The sequence below is a fragment of the Canis lupus genome, chromosome 19 (genome assembly GCF_003254725.2).
Source record: "Canis lupus dingo isolate Sandy chromosome 19, ASM325472v2, whole genome shotgun sequence".
Lineage (NCBI taxonomy): Eukaryota > Metazoa > Chordata > Mammalia > Carnivora > Canidae > Canis > Canis lupus.
In genome coordinates, this window is record NC_064261.1 from 43,943,093 (window position 1) to 43,962,826 (window position 19,734).

The window sequence follows — 19,734 nt, forward strand, 5'->3', positions numbered from 1 at the left end:
CACTTCTGACCATTGCTTATGGGCTTTGGGGGCAGGGAAAAGGCTTAGGAGAGAGAGTCTAGGACCATTTTAGATTCTACTTAGTAAAGTGGGGAATGTGTCTTCATGGTAATTTCGTTAATATGTAGGGAATACTATTGCCTATTTAATGGCCCCAATTACATCTCGGCTCTTCCCTATGTAGGTATACTCTTGCCAATGGCCTCTCCTTGCCACCACCAATGCTTTGATTATTCTATTCTTCAAGTAATATATTCCCACCCCACCGCAGAAACTTCTCTCCTTCAAGTCTTCTCCATAAAACCTCTACTAAACATCACCATTGCTGCTACTACCTTCCCTATGACTACCTACTCTGATTATACCAAATCTCTTGTTTTTCAAAACTCAATGTAACTTCATAAAGATCTTACAGAAATTATGTTAACATGAGATTTAGGCTTGAGTCATATTGGTCTAGTCATTTTATACCCGAAAATGAATCTCATGGCACAATATGAGACTTAATTTTAACTGAAATTTTGTATTTGTTTAAACTGCAAGCTTAAAAAAAAAACTGTAAGCTTAAACAGATAACTCATTGTGAACGGAAGCAGCATCTTATTTTTATACCATCATACTTCGCAGTGCCCACCAGTGTCTTTCAAGCAGTAAGCAGTCCTATTTTGTCAAGATGTACTGAACTGAAGGCTGAAGAGGAGATGGAGATGCCTTAACATGATCTCACACACAGTGTGCTGCACTCAATAAATATATTTTTTTAATAAACTGACAGAAAGTGGAGTATATGTGGGTTGCTTTGCCTGATGTTCTCAATCATCCTAGAGAGAAGGAGGTATGTTTTTATGCTAAGATGGCTGTGGAGATATAAAAATATACTTAAAGAAGATAAGTATCTTCTTATTGTTGTGCCAGGTACAACACAACAACTTGAGGTTATATACTAGGCACAACAACTTGAGGTTATATACTAGGTTTCAACAAAACATTAAAAAAAAAAAAAAAAAAAAACACAAACCCTACAGATTGGCAAGTAGCAGCAGCAAGAGGCCTACTAAACTGAACTGCATAAATCTGTAATAGGCCAGGCACAAGACACTCTCGACCATACAAATGAAGTGCTGCACTTATTACAAATACAAGGGGAAGAAATTCTTTATTAGAAACAAACTCATTTCCTGCATATCTCTGGGATTTCATAACATTCAAATTATATTTGGTCCTACCATTAGAATAATTATCCACAACATAGCAATTGATCAAGTTTTCTCTATTGAGGATATAATGATTTATTGCTTGATTATAAATTATAATTTAAAAAAAGATTTTTAAAATACCATCATATTGGAAGAGTATATTTTTATTTTCAAGTTTATGAGTGTGATGTAGAAATCAATTTAGTCATGTGTTATTTTGTTGGAATTAAACAAAAGCACCCTCTCCCTTCACAATCTTAATATGCAATGGCATAGGTCCATGGTCACATGGTTGTAGCCAAGGGGCTCTACAGAGGAAGGGGGAAGTTGCAACCAACTCAAAATTATTTTATAACCTCCTCTCCTATTTTTTTTCCAGTATTTTCTCATTATGGCTTATTCTCTCTTTAACTTACAGTTATAACCTTTAAATTTTCAGTGTAATTTAATCCTGAAACTGTTAAAACTTTTTTCTTGAATGCTTAATATTTTTGGTTATTAAGTTTCATAATATTCACCAATATATGTGCATATGTACAATATATAGCACACAGACATACATGTACATATAATGTAGTATAATTTTGGAGTTTTAAAAAACTTGACTCTCCCAAATATCAACTTGATAGCAGAGTAATTACTTAAAATAGCTAACTCAGTTTCCTTATCTGTTAAATGGAGGAAATAATACCACTCTAGGTTTGCTGCAAGCTTTTAAACACAGTAAAAGGGGAATAGGAATAGAATTCCTGGTATATTGGATATAGGATATATGAGAGAGACACCAAAGATCATACCAAGTATTTTGACACAAGCAACTGAAATAATAGAACTGGCATCAACTAATGGAGGCTTCATAATTGTGGAGAAAGATGCAGTTCATCTGCTAAAGTTAAGATTTCTGGTGGATCTTCTTTTGATTACCTAGTGCTACTAGAAAAACCCTCCAAACATAAAGGCTTAAAACAATAACTTAATTGCTTCTGCATTTGCAATTTGATCAAAGCTCAGCAGGAACAACTCATTCCTTCTTCATATTCACTGTGATGCCACCAAGTCTGAGGTGATATAACAGTTAGAGGCTAGACTCATTTAGGTTCACTCACTCAACAGATCCAGCAATTGGTGCTGGCTGTCAGCTCAGACCTTAGCTAGGGTTCTAGGCTGGAACACCTATATTGGCCCCTTCATGGCTTCCTCACAGCAGAGTGGCTGGCTTCTAAGAATGCCTCAGGAGAATTATGTTGAAATTTTGTTTTTTTTATGATATATCCTCAGATTTTACATAGTATCAGTTCCATAATAGACATAGACCTACTAAAACTCAAGCATATGGAAAAGATGCTCCACTTCTCTGTTTGGAAGAGTCAATGTCACATTTTAAGAAGAGCATGTGGAACGGCAGATATTATTGTAATCACCTTGGAAAATAAAATCTGTCACAGATCTGTAATTGAACATGTTGAAAAAGTAGTACATAAAAACATAAGAATCTAGAGTTTAGAGTGAGGTGTGATCTGGCTATCAACATTTTAAAGTCTTTAACATTTAGGTGGGATGAAACTACCAAAGAGAATAACACCAGACTGAGCCCTGGGGAGCTCCAACATTAAGGTGTCAAGAGAAAAAGAACTAAGAAAGGAGAGTGTATTGGAATGACTACTGAGATGGAAAAATCGAGAGACTGGTTTCCTTCTTTCTCATAAGGTCTCTTTGAAATCCACCTCCACAAGATCTGCCCCGTTAATAGAAATTGAGTTTCTTGAGAAACTGAGTTTGTTGTATATAATGTTTCATCTGGGACCTTATACCAGTCCATGAGATAAAACATAATTCATCTAAATATGTCAAAATAATCTCTTCCCTTTCTTTGGCTAACTCTTTTCCCCTGGTTACATTCCCATTTGTGGGTTACATATCCATCCTTAGATTAGTCAATCTAAGACATTTCTGGCTAACAGATATCAAACAAATTGACATAAAGATGTTTCCCTTCCCAAATATGATCTGGCAAGGAATAGGTGTTTTATATTCTCCCCCTTCTCCTTAAGTGTAAACATACTCCCAATGATATATCAGGTATGTTGTAACACCAATTCTAAAACAGAAAATAGCCTAGTAAAGATAACAGTTGAAAAAGATAGAAAGAAAAACTCCTATAGACTTATGCTCTAAATTTTTGCATCCAAGAGCATTCTTAACCAATGAAGGTTTTTTAACTTTTACATCATAATCTTAGCTTGAAGTGTGACAAATTGTCAATGTTATTTCTTTCTCCTATATTAATCTTTTTGTTTCCTTGTTCACTATATTAATACAATGACTTAATTTTATAGCATTTGTCAAGAAACTGAAGCAAATGATGATATTAGAAAAGCTACAACAAATTAGAAAGTTTGCAAAGTTTCATGATAGTTGATTTGATGTTTTACATAGATTGCCTTCATTCTAAATCGATGTTTTTACACTGTGTATCTAATACATACACAGGGTTCACTTTTCTACCTCTCCAAAATGAAAAGGAGTTCAATCAACATAAAAATCTCCACCTTTTAAAAACAAACAAGCAAAAAACTCTGAAGCCAAATTATACTAGCAATGAAAGAAAAACAATGGTGGCAAGTTATATAAAGTTTTATAGTAAGACTATTTCTAAATTATTGACTAAGAGAAAAGCAGTTATCAGTCAACAACTTATTCTTTACCAGCCAATGTACTAAGACCTGGAAATAGAGAAATGAACCAAACACACATGTCTATTCTCCTCATAGAACAATGAAGAATGGAGACATCATTCAGTCCAGTGAAAATACAGAGCTACTAAGCAAATAAATATAAGCAAATAAGCAAATACTAGTGCATGGAATTTATAAAAAATGAAAGTACTAGGTACTTTGGTGTCATAGAATAGAACAATCTAATCTGTTTACAAAGCCAGAGAAGGATAAATAAAATTTAGCAAAGTAAAAGTCGTAAGGAAAGCACTGCCAATAAAGGAAAGAGGTTTTTCAAAGGATGGGAATAGAAAAGAATAAGAAAAGAGTAAGAAATATCTGAAAATATTTTTAAAACTATGTAGTCCAAGAAAGTTTGACTGAGATACCAAAGAAACAACAGTAGGAGTTTGAGACTGAACATTTGCATAAGACCTGATTAAGAAAGATCACAAAAAAAAAAAAAAAAAAAAAATCACAATAGAGGAGCCTGGGTGAATCAGTTGGTTGAGCATCAGGCTGTTAATTTTGTCTCAGTTTGTGATCTCAGGGTCATGAGGTCAAGCCCCTCATTGAGCCCCACATGGAACTTACATTCAGCGCAGAGTCTGCTTGTCCCTCTCCCTCTGCTCCTCCCCTCACCCACTCACTCTCTCTGTAAAATAAATAAATGAATAAAATCTTAAAAAAAAAAGTATCACAACAGAAATTTTGGGCTTTACACAAAAGTCAATGGGGATGGATCCCTTGAAAAGACCTAAGCAAGAATTATAATAAAAGAAAAAAAGAATCACTGTAGCCCTTAATGATGTTAGGAGAGGAACTGGGAAATTATTGCAGTGTTGTATGTGTAAGATAACAGATTTAATTAGAGTGGAAGTTGCAAAGATGGAGAGTGGTAGATTGGTAATATTTAGAAAGGAAATATTAACAGAACTTGATGGCAGATTGAATTCATTTCAATTTTAGATATGCACAGTTAGAGTGCCTATGAAACATCCAAATGGAAAAATGGAGATGTCAAAAAGGTAGGTAGACATATTTATCTGGAACTCAAGGGAAAACAAAAAATACAGAGGTTGGGATGAACATGTTTTGGCAATCATAGATTTATAAATGGAAACTGAAGCCTTAGAAATATTGAAGAAGAGGTTGGATACCAATCATTCAGCAAATAAGTGAGTATCCACTTTGTAAACAGTTGTAGGGCAGAATTCAAATTAAGAACCTAGAAACATTTTGGTATACTTACTTGGATTTACACATACATTAAAGAACTGCATAATAAATATGACCCCATCAAATGTGTTCTGAAATATACATCACAGAGTTAAAATAAACTTTTTTTTTTTTTTTGCTTAGGTAAAATATTGAATTTCATTTCAAACATTATAACCTGAAAATAAATATTAATATGGACATCATTTTTTTAAATGAAACTTAAGAAAACTCACTAAAACTCAAGATATAAAAAAAAAACCCTCAAGATATATGTAAAGCTTAAAATTACCCTTTCTCTGGGTGCAAAGCAATAGATCTTGGTTGATCCAGGCCTTGGGAAATAATTACATAACGGAAAGAACCATTGAGTCTTGCAACTTCAATTAAGTTGAAACCATGATCTGTCCAATATATGTTACCTAGGAGAAATACAGATATGTTTATAACATGGTTGTAAGAAAGAAAATTATTAATTTGTTATGGCTAAAATTAACTTTCTGAACATTCACATAAAATCAAGAAATCATTTACTTCCTATATTTCTTAATGTGTACATTTTCTAACCAGAAATCTGTAAATAAACTAATATGCAAATACTTCCTAATCTCGCATATCTGTAGTTTAAACCATATAGTGATACACTTATATGCTAAAAATAAGTTGAAACTTCTCTCACCTAAAGAAGGGATCTATTTTAACTTTCTACTGACTCCAGGCAAAAGAGAACTTCTAACACTTTTGTTTACCTGCCTCACAGTTCCCGGGAGATTTGGGCATAGTTAACACTACATACTCTACTTTTGCATAAAAACATTTGTCTAAAGGCTCAAAAGCATTAGAAAGAATGAAGCCAAGAGCAAAAGAGACTATTTATCCCTTTGGCTAGAAGTAAAAAAAAAAAAAAAAAAAAAAAAAAATGTTATGAGTTGGAAACAGAATTTTTATGAAGGAGATTGAGACCCTAACAAAATAGGTGAGGAACAAGAACAGAAAAAGCCATGGATTATACCAGCAATCCAGTCAATAGCTATCCCCTCCACTCTTCCCAAGCCATTGGTAATGATATCTTCTTTCCAAGTCTGATCTCTTTTAGCTCGGCTAATTTTATTGAAGCCCATGTCTGTCCAGTAGATGGTATCATTTTCTATGGGTAAGACAGAAAGAAAAAAAAACAAAAAACAAAAAAACACACACATACACTATAAAAGGTATCAACATATGCATTAGGATTACATTGCATTAGTATTTGGGGGGTTATCATTCTGGGTATACCAGGCTATAAATATTCTTCAGGACAATTTATTAACACAAATAGCAAGAAAGATGTTAAAACAACATGAAAGAACCTAGTCAAACGGCTTTTGAAAAGTACTTTTGAAATATACATGGAAATGACCTATCACATCCTTGATTATTTTTTCTTCATTTCCCTACTCATTTTAATTCAATAAATACTTATCTCACATTATTTTGCAACCTTGATATCAAACCATGCTATTTTGGGCCACGGTTTTTCTCTTCACACCTATATCTGTGTCTGAGTTCTCTAAGTAAAAAAAAATGATACTATTGGAGATAATCAACAAAGTCTCAAAGTAGAGAGAATGGAAAGAAACATAAGGGTATTTCAACTATATTGAGAGTGTTTTAAGCATAAGGTCATTCAAAATGTATAAAGCTTTAAAAATGCCCTAGCATCCAATTATTCCTTCTGAGGTACTAGTTTCCCAAATGTCAACTACAAACTCCTTACATTATTTTTCAAACTCTCATTGTACAAATGGGCTTAAGAATACTTGAAAAATGGCTCTATGCTATTGTAGAGTCTTTAAATAACAGTGCTTTTTGAATATTTGAATGAAAAATGTGTCTAAAGATTATAAATGAAATATATTATATGTGCATGCATATGCATAAAAGGGTAGCAATTATAGACCAATGATTTTAAATATAGCCACCAGAAAGACACTGGGGACAAATCATTAAATAATAAATTTGCCACCAACTAAGTAAGTTTTCGTGTTGTGACCTACGTGGCCATTTGAAGAACAAATCCTTTAAGGCCAATATAATTTCCCTCTGGCACAGTGACAGACTATGGAAATAAAGAAAAAGCAATTAGTATAATAAAGCCATTTATCAGTAAGTTTTGAGATTCCATTTCAAATAAAATATAGTCTAAATTCTTTTGCCCAATTGGAAAAAGATTCCAAAACCCCCTTGTTCGCAAGAATGGTAAGTCAAATATATAATTGTTTGAAGCAGAATAGATACCATTTTCAAATATATATCTGGAAAGCAAGAACCTGCTTGATTTTTCCAATTCTCTAAAAGTATTAGTTAACATGTTTCATTTTGAAAGATTGAATCGATGAACAACAAAAAGTATTATTTTTGCATCAATACTAAGCATTATGCCAAATCCAAACCTCTTTTGCAAATATCTAACTACCATATATCTAACTACCTACTTTGATTCTCCACTTGTATGGAGAGAAGGCAATCTACATATACAAAAGACAAATTCTGGATTTCTACCTGAAACATTCTTCTCTTGCAGTCTTCCACATAACAATTCCACATGCCATGATGATATATGGTGGATGGCATCTCCAACTTTTGTTTCGTGAGCTAAAAACTTCTTATTATCCTTGATTACTTTTTCTCAAACTTCACATCTAATCCATCACCCAAATACTCTTGTATTCACTCTATTACCGAGTATTGTTGGCTTTTTTTATTCTTCCTTCAAATCATATCCATCATCCAACTACCTCTCACATTTTCTGCTACTTACAGTGGTATCCAAACTACTATTAACTCTTGCCTAAAGTACAGTGGACCCTTGAACATCCTGAATGTGAACTATGCAAGTCCACTTATACACATATTTTTTCAATAAATATATTGAACAATATTGATATGTCACTGATGATTTATCTTGTAAGCAGATGACATAAACTTGCAGTGTAAATAAACTCAGCAAAGTACTGCGAGTGTATTTCTCGTATGATTTTCTTCATAATATTTTCTTTTCCTAGCTTGCTTTATTGTAAGAATACAGTACTTAATATCTAGAATATACATACAAAATATGGGTTAATCAACCGTTTATGTTATCGCTAAAGCTTCTAGTCAGTTCGGCTATTAGTAGTTAAGTTCTGGGAGAGTCAAAAGTTATATGCAGATTTTTATACTGCACAGAGGTCAGCGCTTCTAACCCTGGCATTGTCCAAGATCAATTATATTGCAAATAGTCTTCTAACTTATTGCCCAGCTTCACTTCTGCCTCCATATTCCCCTTTCCTCCCCAGTCGTTTCTCTATTTAGGGACCATTGTTAGAAAGTAAACAAGATCATTTCTCTCCTCTCCACTCAAACTCTCTAATCATTTGTCATCTCATCCAAGGTAAAATTGAAATTCCTTCCCATGAACTTCATGATCTACCCATATTCTTCAACCCTCTCTTACCTGACGTCCTTCCCCCCACTCATCATCTTTGGTAACGGACCTTCCTCTTCCTAACACAAACCAAACACTAACAGTCTAAGGTTCTTTACATTACTCTTTCTGTTTGGAAACTCTTTCCTCAGGTACTTGCACACCTCCATCTTACCTCAAATATCATCCCTTCTTATTAAAACTTTCCCTGACCACTCTATAAAAAATTATTTCCTTGCCATGCTCTTCACCCCTTACCAAACCTATTTTTGTCCATAACATTTATTACTGTTGAACCCATTATGTATGTGTTGGCTTGTTTCTTCAGTGTCTGTCTGTCTTATCTCTTGGAAATGTAATCTCTGTGAGGGTTGGAACTTTATTTTGTTCACTGCTTTATCCCTGGCACCTGGAATGATAATGCCTGACACACAGTAAGCTCAAAATAAACATCTGGTAAATAAATGAATGAATGTGTTATGCTATCCTATCCAAAGACTGGCTGGAAAGAGGTACAGGGAAGACACAGCTTTTGCCATGAGAAGCTTTATAAGCTCAATAAGGAGAAGGTATGCATATGAAAAAAAGTGACTAACAATTCACAATCGTGTACTATGAGCAGCATAAGTAGTACAGGCAAATAATTTTGTAAGAGTTCAAAGAAAACATTGATAATCTTCACAATTTTTAGGAAAAAATACCCTATTTTGTATGAGAAACTTAGTTTTGTGCTACTGTATTATAGCTCTGCCAGCCTGCAAAATCCTATTCCATATAACCAGGAAACATTCTTTCTATACCACTACATCTTGCATAAACTTTTGTTATATGGAGCTGAAATTGGGGCTCTGCATTTCTTCTTAGAAACAGACTGTGAGAATGGTGCCCGAATGGTTTAGTTAGCTAGTGTCCAATTCTTGATTTCAGCTCTTGTATCAGAGTCCTGGAGTCCAGCAAACATTAGGCTCTGCTCAGCTGGAGTGCACTTAGAATCTTTTCTCCCTCTCCCTGTGCCCCTATCCCACTCTTGTTCACTCTGTGTAAATAAATGAATAAAATCTTCAAGAAAAGAGAAAGAAACAGACTGTCAGATAATTCATATGGAGGGATTGCAACTGACCCAACTTTTACCAATGTGGTCACATGTGCAGTAGACACTTCATGAGTATTCTTTTTTTTTTGTATAATAGATTAATTTGTAATGCTGAAGGTACCTCTAAGTGGTCAAATCCATTAAGTCAAAGCACTGAGGAACTGAGAAGTTTCCTTGTAATATTTCTACTAGGTATATTTGGGAGATTAGTGAGCAAATAAATCATGTGGTGATGCAGTAAGGAGGACCAAAAAACAGAAGAATTAAAATAGTCATTCAAAATAAATAAATAAATAAATAAATAAATAAATAAATAAATAAATAAAAAAAATAGTCATTCATATCCAAATCCCTTTCTTAGCAATTCTTTCACATACATACTTCATACCTAGACACTCTTAAATGGATTAGGTTCACTAATATATAGGAATATGTTTTCAAAAAAAAAACAAAAAGCACCAATATTTTTTCTGATATCTGGGAATATCTGCAAATAAACATAAATTATGTCAAGAATGTTTTAATTAGGAATAAAATCAGGCTGAAAGTTTATAACAAACTACAAAAATACAAACAGAAATACATATAAATATAGAAAGGGAAGACTATCATAACTGTGTTCTGATACTTATCCCAAAATATGATTTTTTTAACTTTATTTAACAGGCACTCATAGAATATTTAGTATGTGCTAAACATTATTATAGGCTTAAGAGTTATGGTGAACATGATGGACAGTCCTTGTAGTCATGGAGTTCACTTCTGGAATTAAATTAAAAATAAACCTACCTTAATAGGTAGGTCCGGGAATCTGTTTCTCCATTTACAAAGGCTGCCTTAAGGCATGCAATTCATTAATTCTCTTGTTTAGTTAAGATAATGGCCTCCAAACATTCCATTCTAAAACTTTGACACACATAATGGTTACCTCTAACCCAAACCCTATTTTTTGTTCTTTCAGAAATCACTTTGTAATTTTTGGGAAGAAGAGACTTTCTCATAACACTTGTACATTTTCTAATCATCATACATCTCAATGCTGTATTTTGTTTCTGGTCTGTGTCAGTCATTTCAACTCAAATACTGGATTCAGTCCTTTTCCCTGATCCACTTCCTAGAATCCCACCCACATATAAAATACAAATAGTACAACAGAATTTATGGAAGCACGGGATTGGGAGATAAAAAAACTTCAAACTTAACATTAGATACCGTATACTAAAAAATGCTCTGGTCATAGCCACAAGAGCTGGTTTTTCAGTGACAATCCTGGCCTCACACTTCGTCTTCCACACCTTTTCCTCCCATCTCAATTTATCATTCCATTCCCTTTCAGATTACTCAGTGTCCAAAAAGAAACTCTCTATACCTATTGTCCCCAACCTCAGCAACAGGTGTGCCTTTACACAATTTAAATTCAATAGTCCTCAAATGGCTGCCCATTAGAATTGCTTAGAGAAGTTAAAAAAAAAAAAAAAAAAAAAAGTATTGAAGGTACAGGCTCACCTCAGAGATTTTATTTTATTTATTTATTTTTTTAATAAATTTTTATTTATTTATGATAGTCACACAGAGAGAGAGAGAGAGAGGCAGAGACACAGGCAGAGGGAGAAGCAGGCTCCATGCACTGGGAGCCCGACGTGGGATTCGATCCCGGGTCTCCAGGATCACACCCCGGGCCAAAGGCAGGCGCCAAACCGCTGCACCACCCGGGGATCCCTCACCTCAGAGATTTTAAATTGCTTAGTCTGGGGTAGTGTGCTGGTTGAGAATTATTGGCTAACTCATCAAAAGTACAGATAACAAGAAAAACATTTGTTATTTAATAGGATCCAAGATTTTCTGAAGGAGATTGCTACTGTAAAATGCTATCCCACCCCCACTACCATTTCATTGTTATTAATAGCTCACTACTCAAGGGATTTTCAGAGAAAATAGGAGAAGAGCCTGACACCATTTCCAGAATACCACATTTGGGATTTTTTTTTTATCTCCAGTTGGGAATCTTTAAATTGGGGGGAAAAAAAAAGAATATATATATATATATATATATATATATATATATATATATATATGTGTGTGTGTGTGTGTGTGTATTTTAAAATTTGTTCAGTTGCTTCCGATGAGACAGGGAAAATGAAGGGACCCCTTTAAAAAAAAAAGCTGTTTTTTTTTTTTTTTCTCTTTTTTCCTTTGCTCCAGCTTCTATTCTGCACCCCCATCCCATTCTACACATGCCTTGTAATGCAAATAGCATACTACTTCCTTGTAAGGGATGGAGACAATGCAATGTTTGGAGTCTTCCAGCACAATAGATAACATCTAAAGAGTGACTGGGCAGGGCCATGTTAGATGTTCTCCAAGACCACTGACTCCAAGCACCTTGACACTTGACACCAAGACTTCTGGCTTCAGGGAATGAGTGATTTATGAAAGACACTTGGACCCTGTCCTTGTTCTCACCAGTTCCTGGATCCCTAATCACTAGTCAAAACCCCAGATCCCAAGCAAAGAGGGGACTCCCTCCTTTTCTTTATGAGTCTCCCTGACACTCAGCTCATCTGTATCTGCTCTCTCTATATCTTCAATAAACTCTGCTTTCACTTCCAACTGGCTCATGTTTGATTCCCACCTTGGATGGTCCTGCAGGAAACCCTCCAGGTCCTTGGACCTGGCCTACCTGCATCTTTGATATGCCATTGGCCCCAGATCTTGTAAGAATCACTGTTCTTCAATCTATGCCTGAATCAAGCTAAATCAAAAGGCAGCTCAAGGAAATGACTTTATGTGGATTCTTCTCCATTCTCAATAAACTGACTTTTTATTGAACTATGTGTGATATGTCCTCTGCCCCATGAATGTATGTATGTACTATTTGCTTTATTCTTTTCTTTTAGATTATACAGACATTATGAGCCCTGAAATTGACAGCATTCCTATCTTTGTACTGATTATTAGAAATACCAAAATTGTATTTGCTGCCAATTTCAGCAAAAATACAGAATTTTACAGCATACAGTTTATGTCTAGCTTAATGTTATTTTTTTTTCTTTTTTTCCTTAGGACTCATTCCCTCACATCTTGTTTATTTTACTGCCATTCCCACATTTTTGAAAGTACATACAGTAACGTTTAGAATAAGATAAGATATATATGTGTTAAAAAAAAGATTATTTATTTATTTATTTATTTATTTATTTATTTATTTGAGAGAAAGACTGAGAATGGGAGAGAGAGCATGCACAGAGGAAGAGAGAGAAGCAGACTCCACTGAGCAGAGAGACTGATGTGGGGCTTGATTCCAGAATCTCAGTGTCATGGCCTGAGCTGAAGGCCAATACTTAACTGAATGAGCCACTCAGGTGCCCCTGAGATACACATGTTTTTTAACTTCTCAAATCATACATTATACATTAAATGACATTAGAGTTAGCTATACACACTGTATAGGGCAAGGCTAAATACCAAACAAATCAAGATAGTGTAAGAAAATGTTAAAATAGTGACTTTTGCTTATTTTTCCTCATCTTTTAAGAATTTCTAGTTTAGTGTGTACTTAATATAGTAAATATATTCTTTACAAGTAAATAATTAAAAAGTAATAAATAAAAAACACTGGTATTTTCAGTCAAAATCTTTTCTTGTTTAAGCAGTAGTTTTACAATAAAAAAAAGAAAGGTCTGCTACTACTAGCATGCCTGTTACTTTCCAGGAACACCCCATTTTTGACACACTCAGTGTCATGGCACACCAGTTGAAACCACAGGAGCAGACTGTGAGTGCTACAGAAATCAAGAGGAAAGCAAGGTGCATCAAGGTCATCAGAAAAAAACCTCAGGGAAGAAGTGAGGCTTTCACTGATCCTTGAAGACTGGGTAGCACTTGGATTAGCATTTGGAGAAATGATCAATATAGTTGACAGAAACCTAGTCGGGATAAAGAACTAATTTAATAAATGCAGTCATTTTCACAACAATAGGATGGACAATAAGAGCATTTCAAGTAGATTTGGGAGCAAAAACTATGATGACAGCCTGTGCTGAATTCATCAGATATCTAGGTACAGATACAAATTAAGTTCTACTTTCTATTCTTTTCCAACTTTGAAAGCATTTCTTTAAACATTTTGCAGGTTAATAAGGACCCAAGTTCTCGATATTTCATATTAAAAGGATTCAATAATAAAGTGCTAATGAATTACATTTGTTTCTTTCATTTTGAGAAAGGCAAATCAATACAAACGCTAATGGGCAATTTTCTTAGAGCAACAAATCACTAAAGAACTCCATCCTTGTGAGTAAATAAAATAAAATCTGCAGACTTCAAAGGTTTTAGATATCTTAATCCCCTTAAGGTACAATGTTATGAAACCTTAGATAATGTACATTCTCTTTTAAATTACTCCTTTATCAAATAAGAAATACATGCCCATCTAGGTTTTGTGTCTGAATGGAATTTGCATTAAACACACTTATTATAAAAGCAATTCCATTTTCAGGTTTTGAACTGTTTCCTCTCAGGGTAACAAAAAGAATCTTTCACATTTTCTTAAGCATTCACTGTTTTTTCTCTTCAAAGCAATTGCACCGTGCTGTTTTTCACATGCATTAAGTTAGTCCTCACAGCCCTTGCGTTCCTAATTTTGACTTTCAGGTAGCATATGAGAACTAAAATGTGCTGTCACAGTCTCATTGGCTTCAGATAGAAGAGGACCAATTGCAGCTCCAAAGAGAAATTGTTTTAATTTATTCTGTTTTAGATTTTCAAAGCTAAGCTATAAAATTGAGACAGCATGTTGAATAGATATGTCTTCAAGGGACACCTACAGGCATTTCTTCAGGAAACTATCAACCCATTTCAGAAAACAATGCCATCTGATTTCACTTTTATTTTTGAATAAGGAAAGACAAAAATCTTATTCCTCTAATGTTTGGTTTCTTTGTTATGCCTTGAATTAGTAAATCAGACAAAGATGGAGTGTATAACTTAAAAATAAAGGCTTTCTCAGCAAATTTATTTGCGTGTATATATACATTTTTTTCATCATCACCTCTGATGAAAAAATACCTTAAGAAGTTTACAGAAGAGAGGACTGTAACATAATAACTAAAGGCTTGGGTACCATGCTCTGAATCGAAAATCTCAGCTGGACTTCTTAATGGCTCTATGACAAGCACAAGTTACTTAAAATTCCTATTGAGTTTCCCAGTATGTAAACAGGTAGTAATAGAGATGCCGTGAGGATTAAATAAATCAGTCTTTGTCTAGTACATGATATAATAAAGCATCAACTATTAAAATTTAAAAACACAAAGCATATGATATAATAAAATAAAAACTGTAACAACTAATCAATTTGGTAATTTTATATGCTTTTGAAGTTTTATTGTGGTCTTAGTTTAACATATAATTGTTTTTATAAATTTAAAACTATAGATAAAATATTTCGGTATTTTATTTGCAAAAAGAGAAAAATCTATTTTTAGTTAATCTCATTCAAGGAAATAACAAAGGTAGAAAATAAAAAATAATTAGACTTTGCTGTATATTTCCATTCACCATCTAAGAATTTTTATATTAAAATTTAACATTGATTTGGAAGCACAGTGGCATCTTATATTTTCAGAAAGGCAAAGTTAACTTTCTATGAAAAGTTACACAGATATTGATTCTACTTGAAATTGTCAGTGTCTGCTGTACTTAAGGGTAGGCCAAAATATATACACATTTTTCCCTCCAGAACAGAAAGAAGTTGTTATTAACACTATTAAGAAATCAATAAAAATTTTCCCCAATTGGTGTTCTAAATGCTTATGTGTATCATTTAAATCATAGATGAAAAGAAGATATAAGAATCTTATTATAGGGTAGCCCTGGTGGCATGGCGGTTTAGCACCACCTGTAGCCCAGGGTGTGATCCTGGAGACCCGGAATCAAGTCCTGCGTCAGGCTCCCTGCATAGAGCCTACTTCTCCCTCTGCTTGTGTCTCTGCCTCTCTTGCTCTCTGTGTCTCTCATGAATAAATAAATAAAATCTTAAAAAAAAAAAAGAATCTTATTATACAATTATTTTCTAGTTTAATGTCACTATTAAATCGTAGGCAACATGACAATAAAACAGTCTATAAATGTGCCCTGCTTGGGCTTTCAGAAATGATGATTCTTTTTATGAACAAATCCTTGCTAAAAATAGAAAAAAATATATATATAAATTGATAATTTTTATTGAGTGCTATATGCATTATAGGAGATACAAAATTGACCAAGAAGCCTCCTTCAATCTTTGTAGAGAAGCAATCACCCTCTCGTAAGTACTTGGTAGCCATACACTTTACCCATCATTCCTTAGTGAATTGCAATTGTTTCTTGACCTATATTGGGAGTACATTTTAAAAGAAGGCTATGTATTCTCCTCCTAGTTAGCTCCACAGAAGCCAGTGTAATACTTTGGGCTGCATAGATACAAAAGCTCACTGAATGAATGATCAAGTATGAGTCAAATTCAATGTCAGAAAATAAACCCATCAGAGTTATCCTCAATCTCCTTCTTTACCTGTGCTCTCTCATTTGATGAAAGGGACAAAATTCATCACCCAAACTAAAGAGTTGAGAGTTATCCTTGACTCTTTCTGCATCTATTTACCTTATCCCCACATTTGATCGATTATTAAGTTCTGCATGTTTTTAACTGCTTCTTCTACTTCTTTTTTTCTTTAGTCTGCTTATAGCACTATGGTTTTATTCAGGTCCTCACTATCTTTCTTCTGAGTTATTGTGACATCCTCCTAAATGGTCTACCTTATAATTTTATTCTCCTCAAACTCATTCTTACAATGATCAAGGTAATTTAGCTAAACTGCAAACCAGATCTTATCACTGTTCATGTTTCTAGGTTTCTCATGACCCGAAGATGAAGTTTAGATTCCTTAGTAAGTCATATAAGGCCACCTATGATCAAAAGTAGCCTCCAAACATTTTTGTTGAGTATAACAATTAAAATATCCATCCTTAATATATACATATGTATATGTATTTTTTCATCCCTTATACATATACACATGCATGATATACATTTTTAGAGAAACAAGGAAAAGTAAATCAAACAGTTCTACTATTTTCTCCTATCTAACTTACTTAGTTACAGGATGTGTACCTTGCTTCCTTCTTGGAAAAGATTCAGCCTAGGAGTACTTCTTTGGTTTTTGTCTATTATACCTTCCTTCCTCAGTCTTGACTCTAGTAAAACTGCCCTGTTTGCAATCACCCTCACTCACTCTACACACATCCATCATATCATTTCTCCCTTCTATGCCTTTTCTCATGTCAGTTTCCTGAACCTCTTTCCCAAGAATCCATTATTCAGACATTAAGATTCATGCATTCCCCCCGCAGGAAGCCTTCTTGACTATCCCAGACTAGGTCATTGTCCACCTTGCTGCTCTCATAATAACTCATGCTTATCTCTAAGAACTATACTTAACACAAAGTATTGCACAGCTCATTTTTTTATGCACCATCCTTTCCAGTAGACTGAAATTGGTTTTTATTCATCTTGGATCCACTATGTCTATCTACAGCTTTCTGTATTTGATAACTAATAAGCGTTGATATACAATTAATAATAATACAAATAGAATCAAGTAAATGGTAAAAAAAAAAAAAAAAGTTATAGCAGAGTATTAGCTACACCCTCCAAAGAATGCTAAGATAAAATGTAATTGTCAGGAAGAAGTAATTTCAAAAGGTAGCAATAGTTTGGCCCATTATCAGATCAGCAAAAGAATATGCATTGAGTGTCCAATTTATGAAACCATATATCCTCTCATAGGGCAAAATATTAAAATCAGGTGGCCAGATATAACTATAGTAAGTAACATTTTATAATGTTTCATTATATATCAACTATAAGTTAAATGAGCAAAAGATGGTTCCAGAAAGTTTAAGCTCAAGAATCAGAGCACTTTTTGAAATCCTAAATATTTAAAATTAAGACATTTGACAAGCTATATACAAAAATATATAGCATTCATCTCATACTGTTTAGCAACACTCCATAGTGCAATTATATGATGTCTTAGATTTCCTTGAATTAGATGAGACAAACAGATAATGAATTGAAACAGGTGATGGAACACATGGAGTGTTCATCATACTCTAGTCTCTACCCTTTTATATATATTTCAAAGTTTCCATCGTGAAAGCTTAAAAAGTGCTCCGACAGATTGAAAAGAATTTCTCCTTTTGTCATTCCTAATCAAATTCAGAAGGTTTAATGGTAATAAAATATATAAATAATCTCCAATCTTTAACATAACTTGAGTGATACTCTCAGTATCCTACCCATGCCAGAAACTAAGAAACTCCAACAATTTCAACAAAATTTTACCTGAACTGTACTATACAAAATTACCCCCAACCCCCCTCAAAGAAAAATCCTTGATACAAAGAAGGTATTTACTTGAGCCAGTCTTTGGAGGGTACATACTAGATAGACATAGTGATATTCTTGGTCTCAGCAGAATTAGCAACAGGTTTGCTAAAAACATAGAGTCTTAAAGGAGTAAAGGCAAGAGGGTGATTTTTCACCTGAATTAGACTATCCTAATGCTGATAAAAGGTTAAAGATAGGCTAGGATAAAATTAAAAAAAAAAAAAAAAAGATCCCCATTTCACCTTACATTATCAAGTAAATTAAGAGATATAATTTAATATAAAAAATAATAATTAGGAATACCTGGACATTTAAAAAAAATGTAATATATCCCAGAGAGATAAAGACAGACAAGACTCCTCAAGCTATATTCATTCAGCGAGAATACAAATGAAATAGTTTTAGAAAGTTTGTGATACAACATCTTAAGAAGGGTAGATCAAGGACAAAGACTTGTTCTGAAGTAGCTAACTTGAAATGTTTTCCATTATCAAAGTAGACATATAACAATTCTTTCTTTTTTTTTTTCAATTCTTTCTATATACATATGCTGTGTATGCATGTGTTTGTGTGTGTGTGTGTGTGTGTGATTTGTGTATATTCTTTCCTCCTGCTACATTTCCTTGAACTCCAAGCCTCTTTGATTTTAAAAGAAAAACAGTGACAGACTGGTAGATAAACAAATATATGAATCTACAAAAGGAAACTCTAATCCTTCAGGAAGTCTAGTGAGTGGGCCTGTCCTCTTCCATTGGACTTCAGATTGAGTCAATGCACACCATAAAACTTTGTTTATGGGGACACCTGGGTAGCTCAATGGTTGAGCATCTGCGTTTGGCTCAGGGCATGATCCCAGAACTGGGATAAATCCCACATTGGGCTCCCTATGTCTCTGCCTCTCTCTCTATTTGTGTCTCTCATGAATAAATAAATAAATCTTTTTTAAAAAGATTTTATTTATTATAATATATCAAGCAAAACATTGACTCCTGTTCAGCACTCAAGCATCGTTCAGTCTCCTACTAGATATTGGCAAAATAGACTGATTTACCATTTCTCTCCTTAGCCATGTGTGTTGCCCTGTAAGCCTACCAAAGATAGGATTGTTGAATTTACGGACCACCCATTGATGACATTAATATCCCTCCATGTCCCCAGGTATGTCCTGGTGTTTGAATGGCCAGGTAGACTTTTGACATCTTTCAGGAGATGTTTCAGCAATCTGCTTACAGCTGACATGGGGGAAAAAGCCTCTTACCAGTTTCCAAGGATTGTCAGGGCCTACTAAAAATGATCTTTTAGTGAAGAGCAAGAGGGAGTACTCTCTTCCACCTTTTCTGCTTTCCTAGAAGGAAGCTTATGCACACATATGGTGCCCTGATTTTTGTGTCTGCTGCACAGAGGACATCTCTTGACCACCTGGCTCTATTGGCCAAGGATGCTTGTGATCCTGTTCCATGTGACTATCAAATGAGGAAGCCACTATAGAAAACAGGATGGAAAACAGCAATTCCACTCTGAGTTTTTATCCCAAGAAAACAAAAAGGCTAACTCAAAAAAGACATATGTACCCCCATGTTCCTTGAAGTACTATATATATAATAGCTAATGGAAATAACCTAAGTGCCCATCAGTGG

At 34.1% G+C, this 19,734-nt stretch overlaps 1 protein-coding gene across 1 annotated transcript in view; it reads right to left on the minus strand.

Moving 5' to 3' along the window:
* LRP1B (LDL receptor related protein 1B) overlaps positions 1-19,734 on the minus strand; it is a 1,837,374-nt gene that overhangs the window by 452,706 nt on the left and 1,364,934 nt on the right. Inside the window, exons 36-37 of the mRNA XM_049097407.1 lie at positions 6,141-6,275; positions 5,421-5,550 (exon numbers count right to left, since the gene is read on the minus strand). Of these exons, the coding sequence (XP_048953364.1) occupies positions 5,421-5,550; positions 6,141-6,275 (265 nt within the window). The remainder of the gene's footprint in view (positions 1-5,420; positions 5,551-6,140; positions 6,276-19,734) is intronic.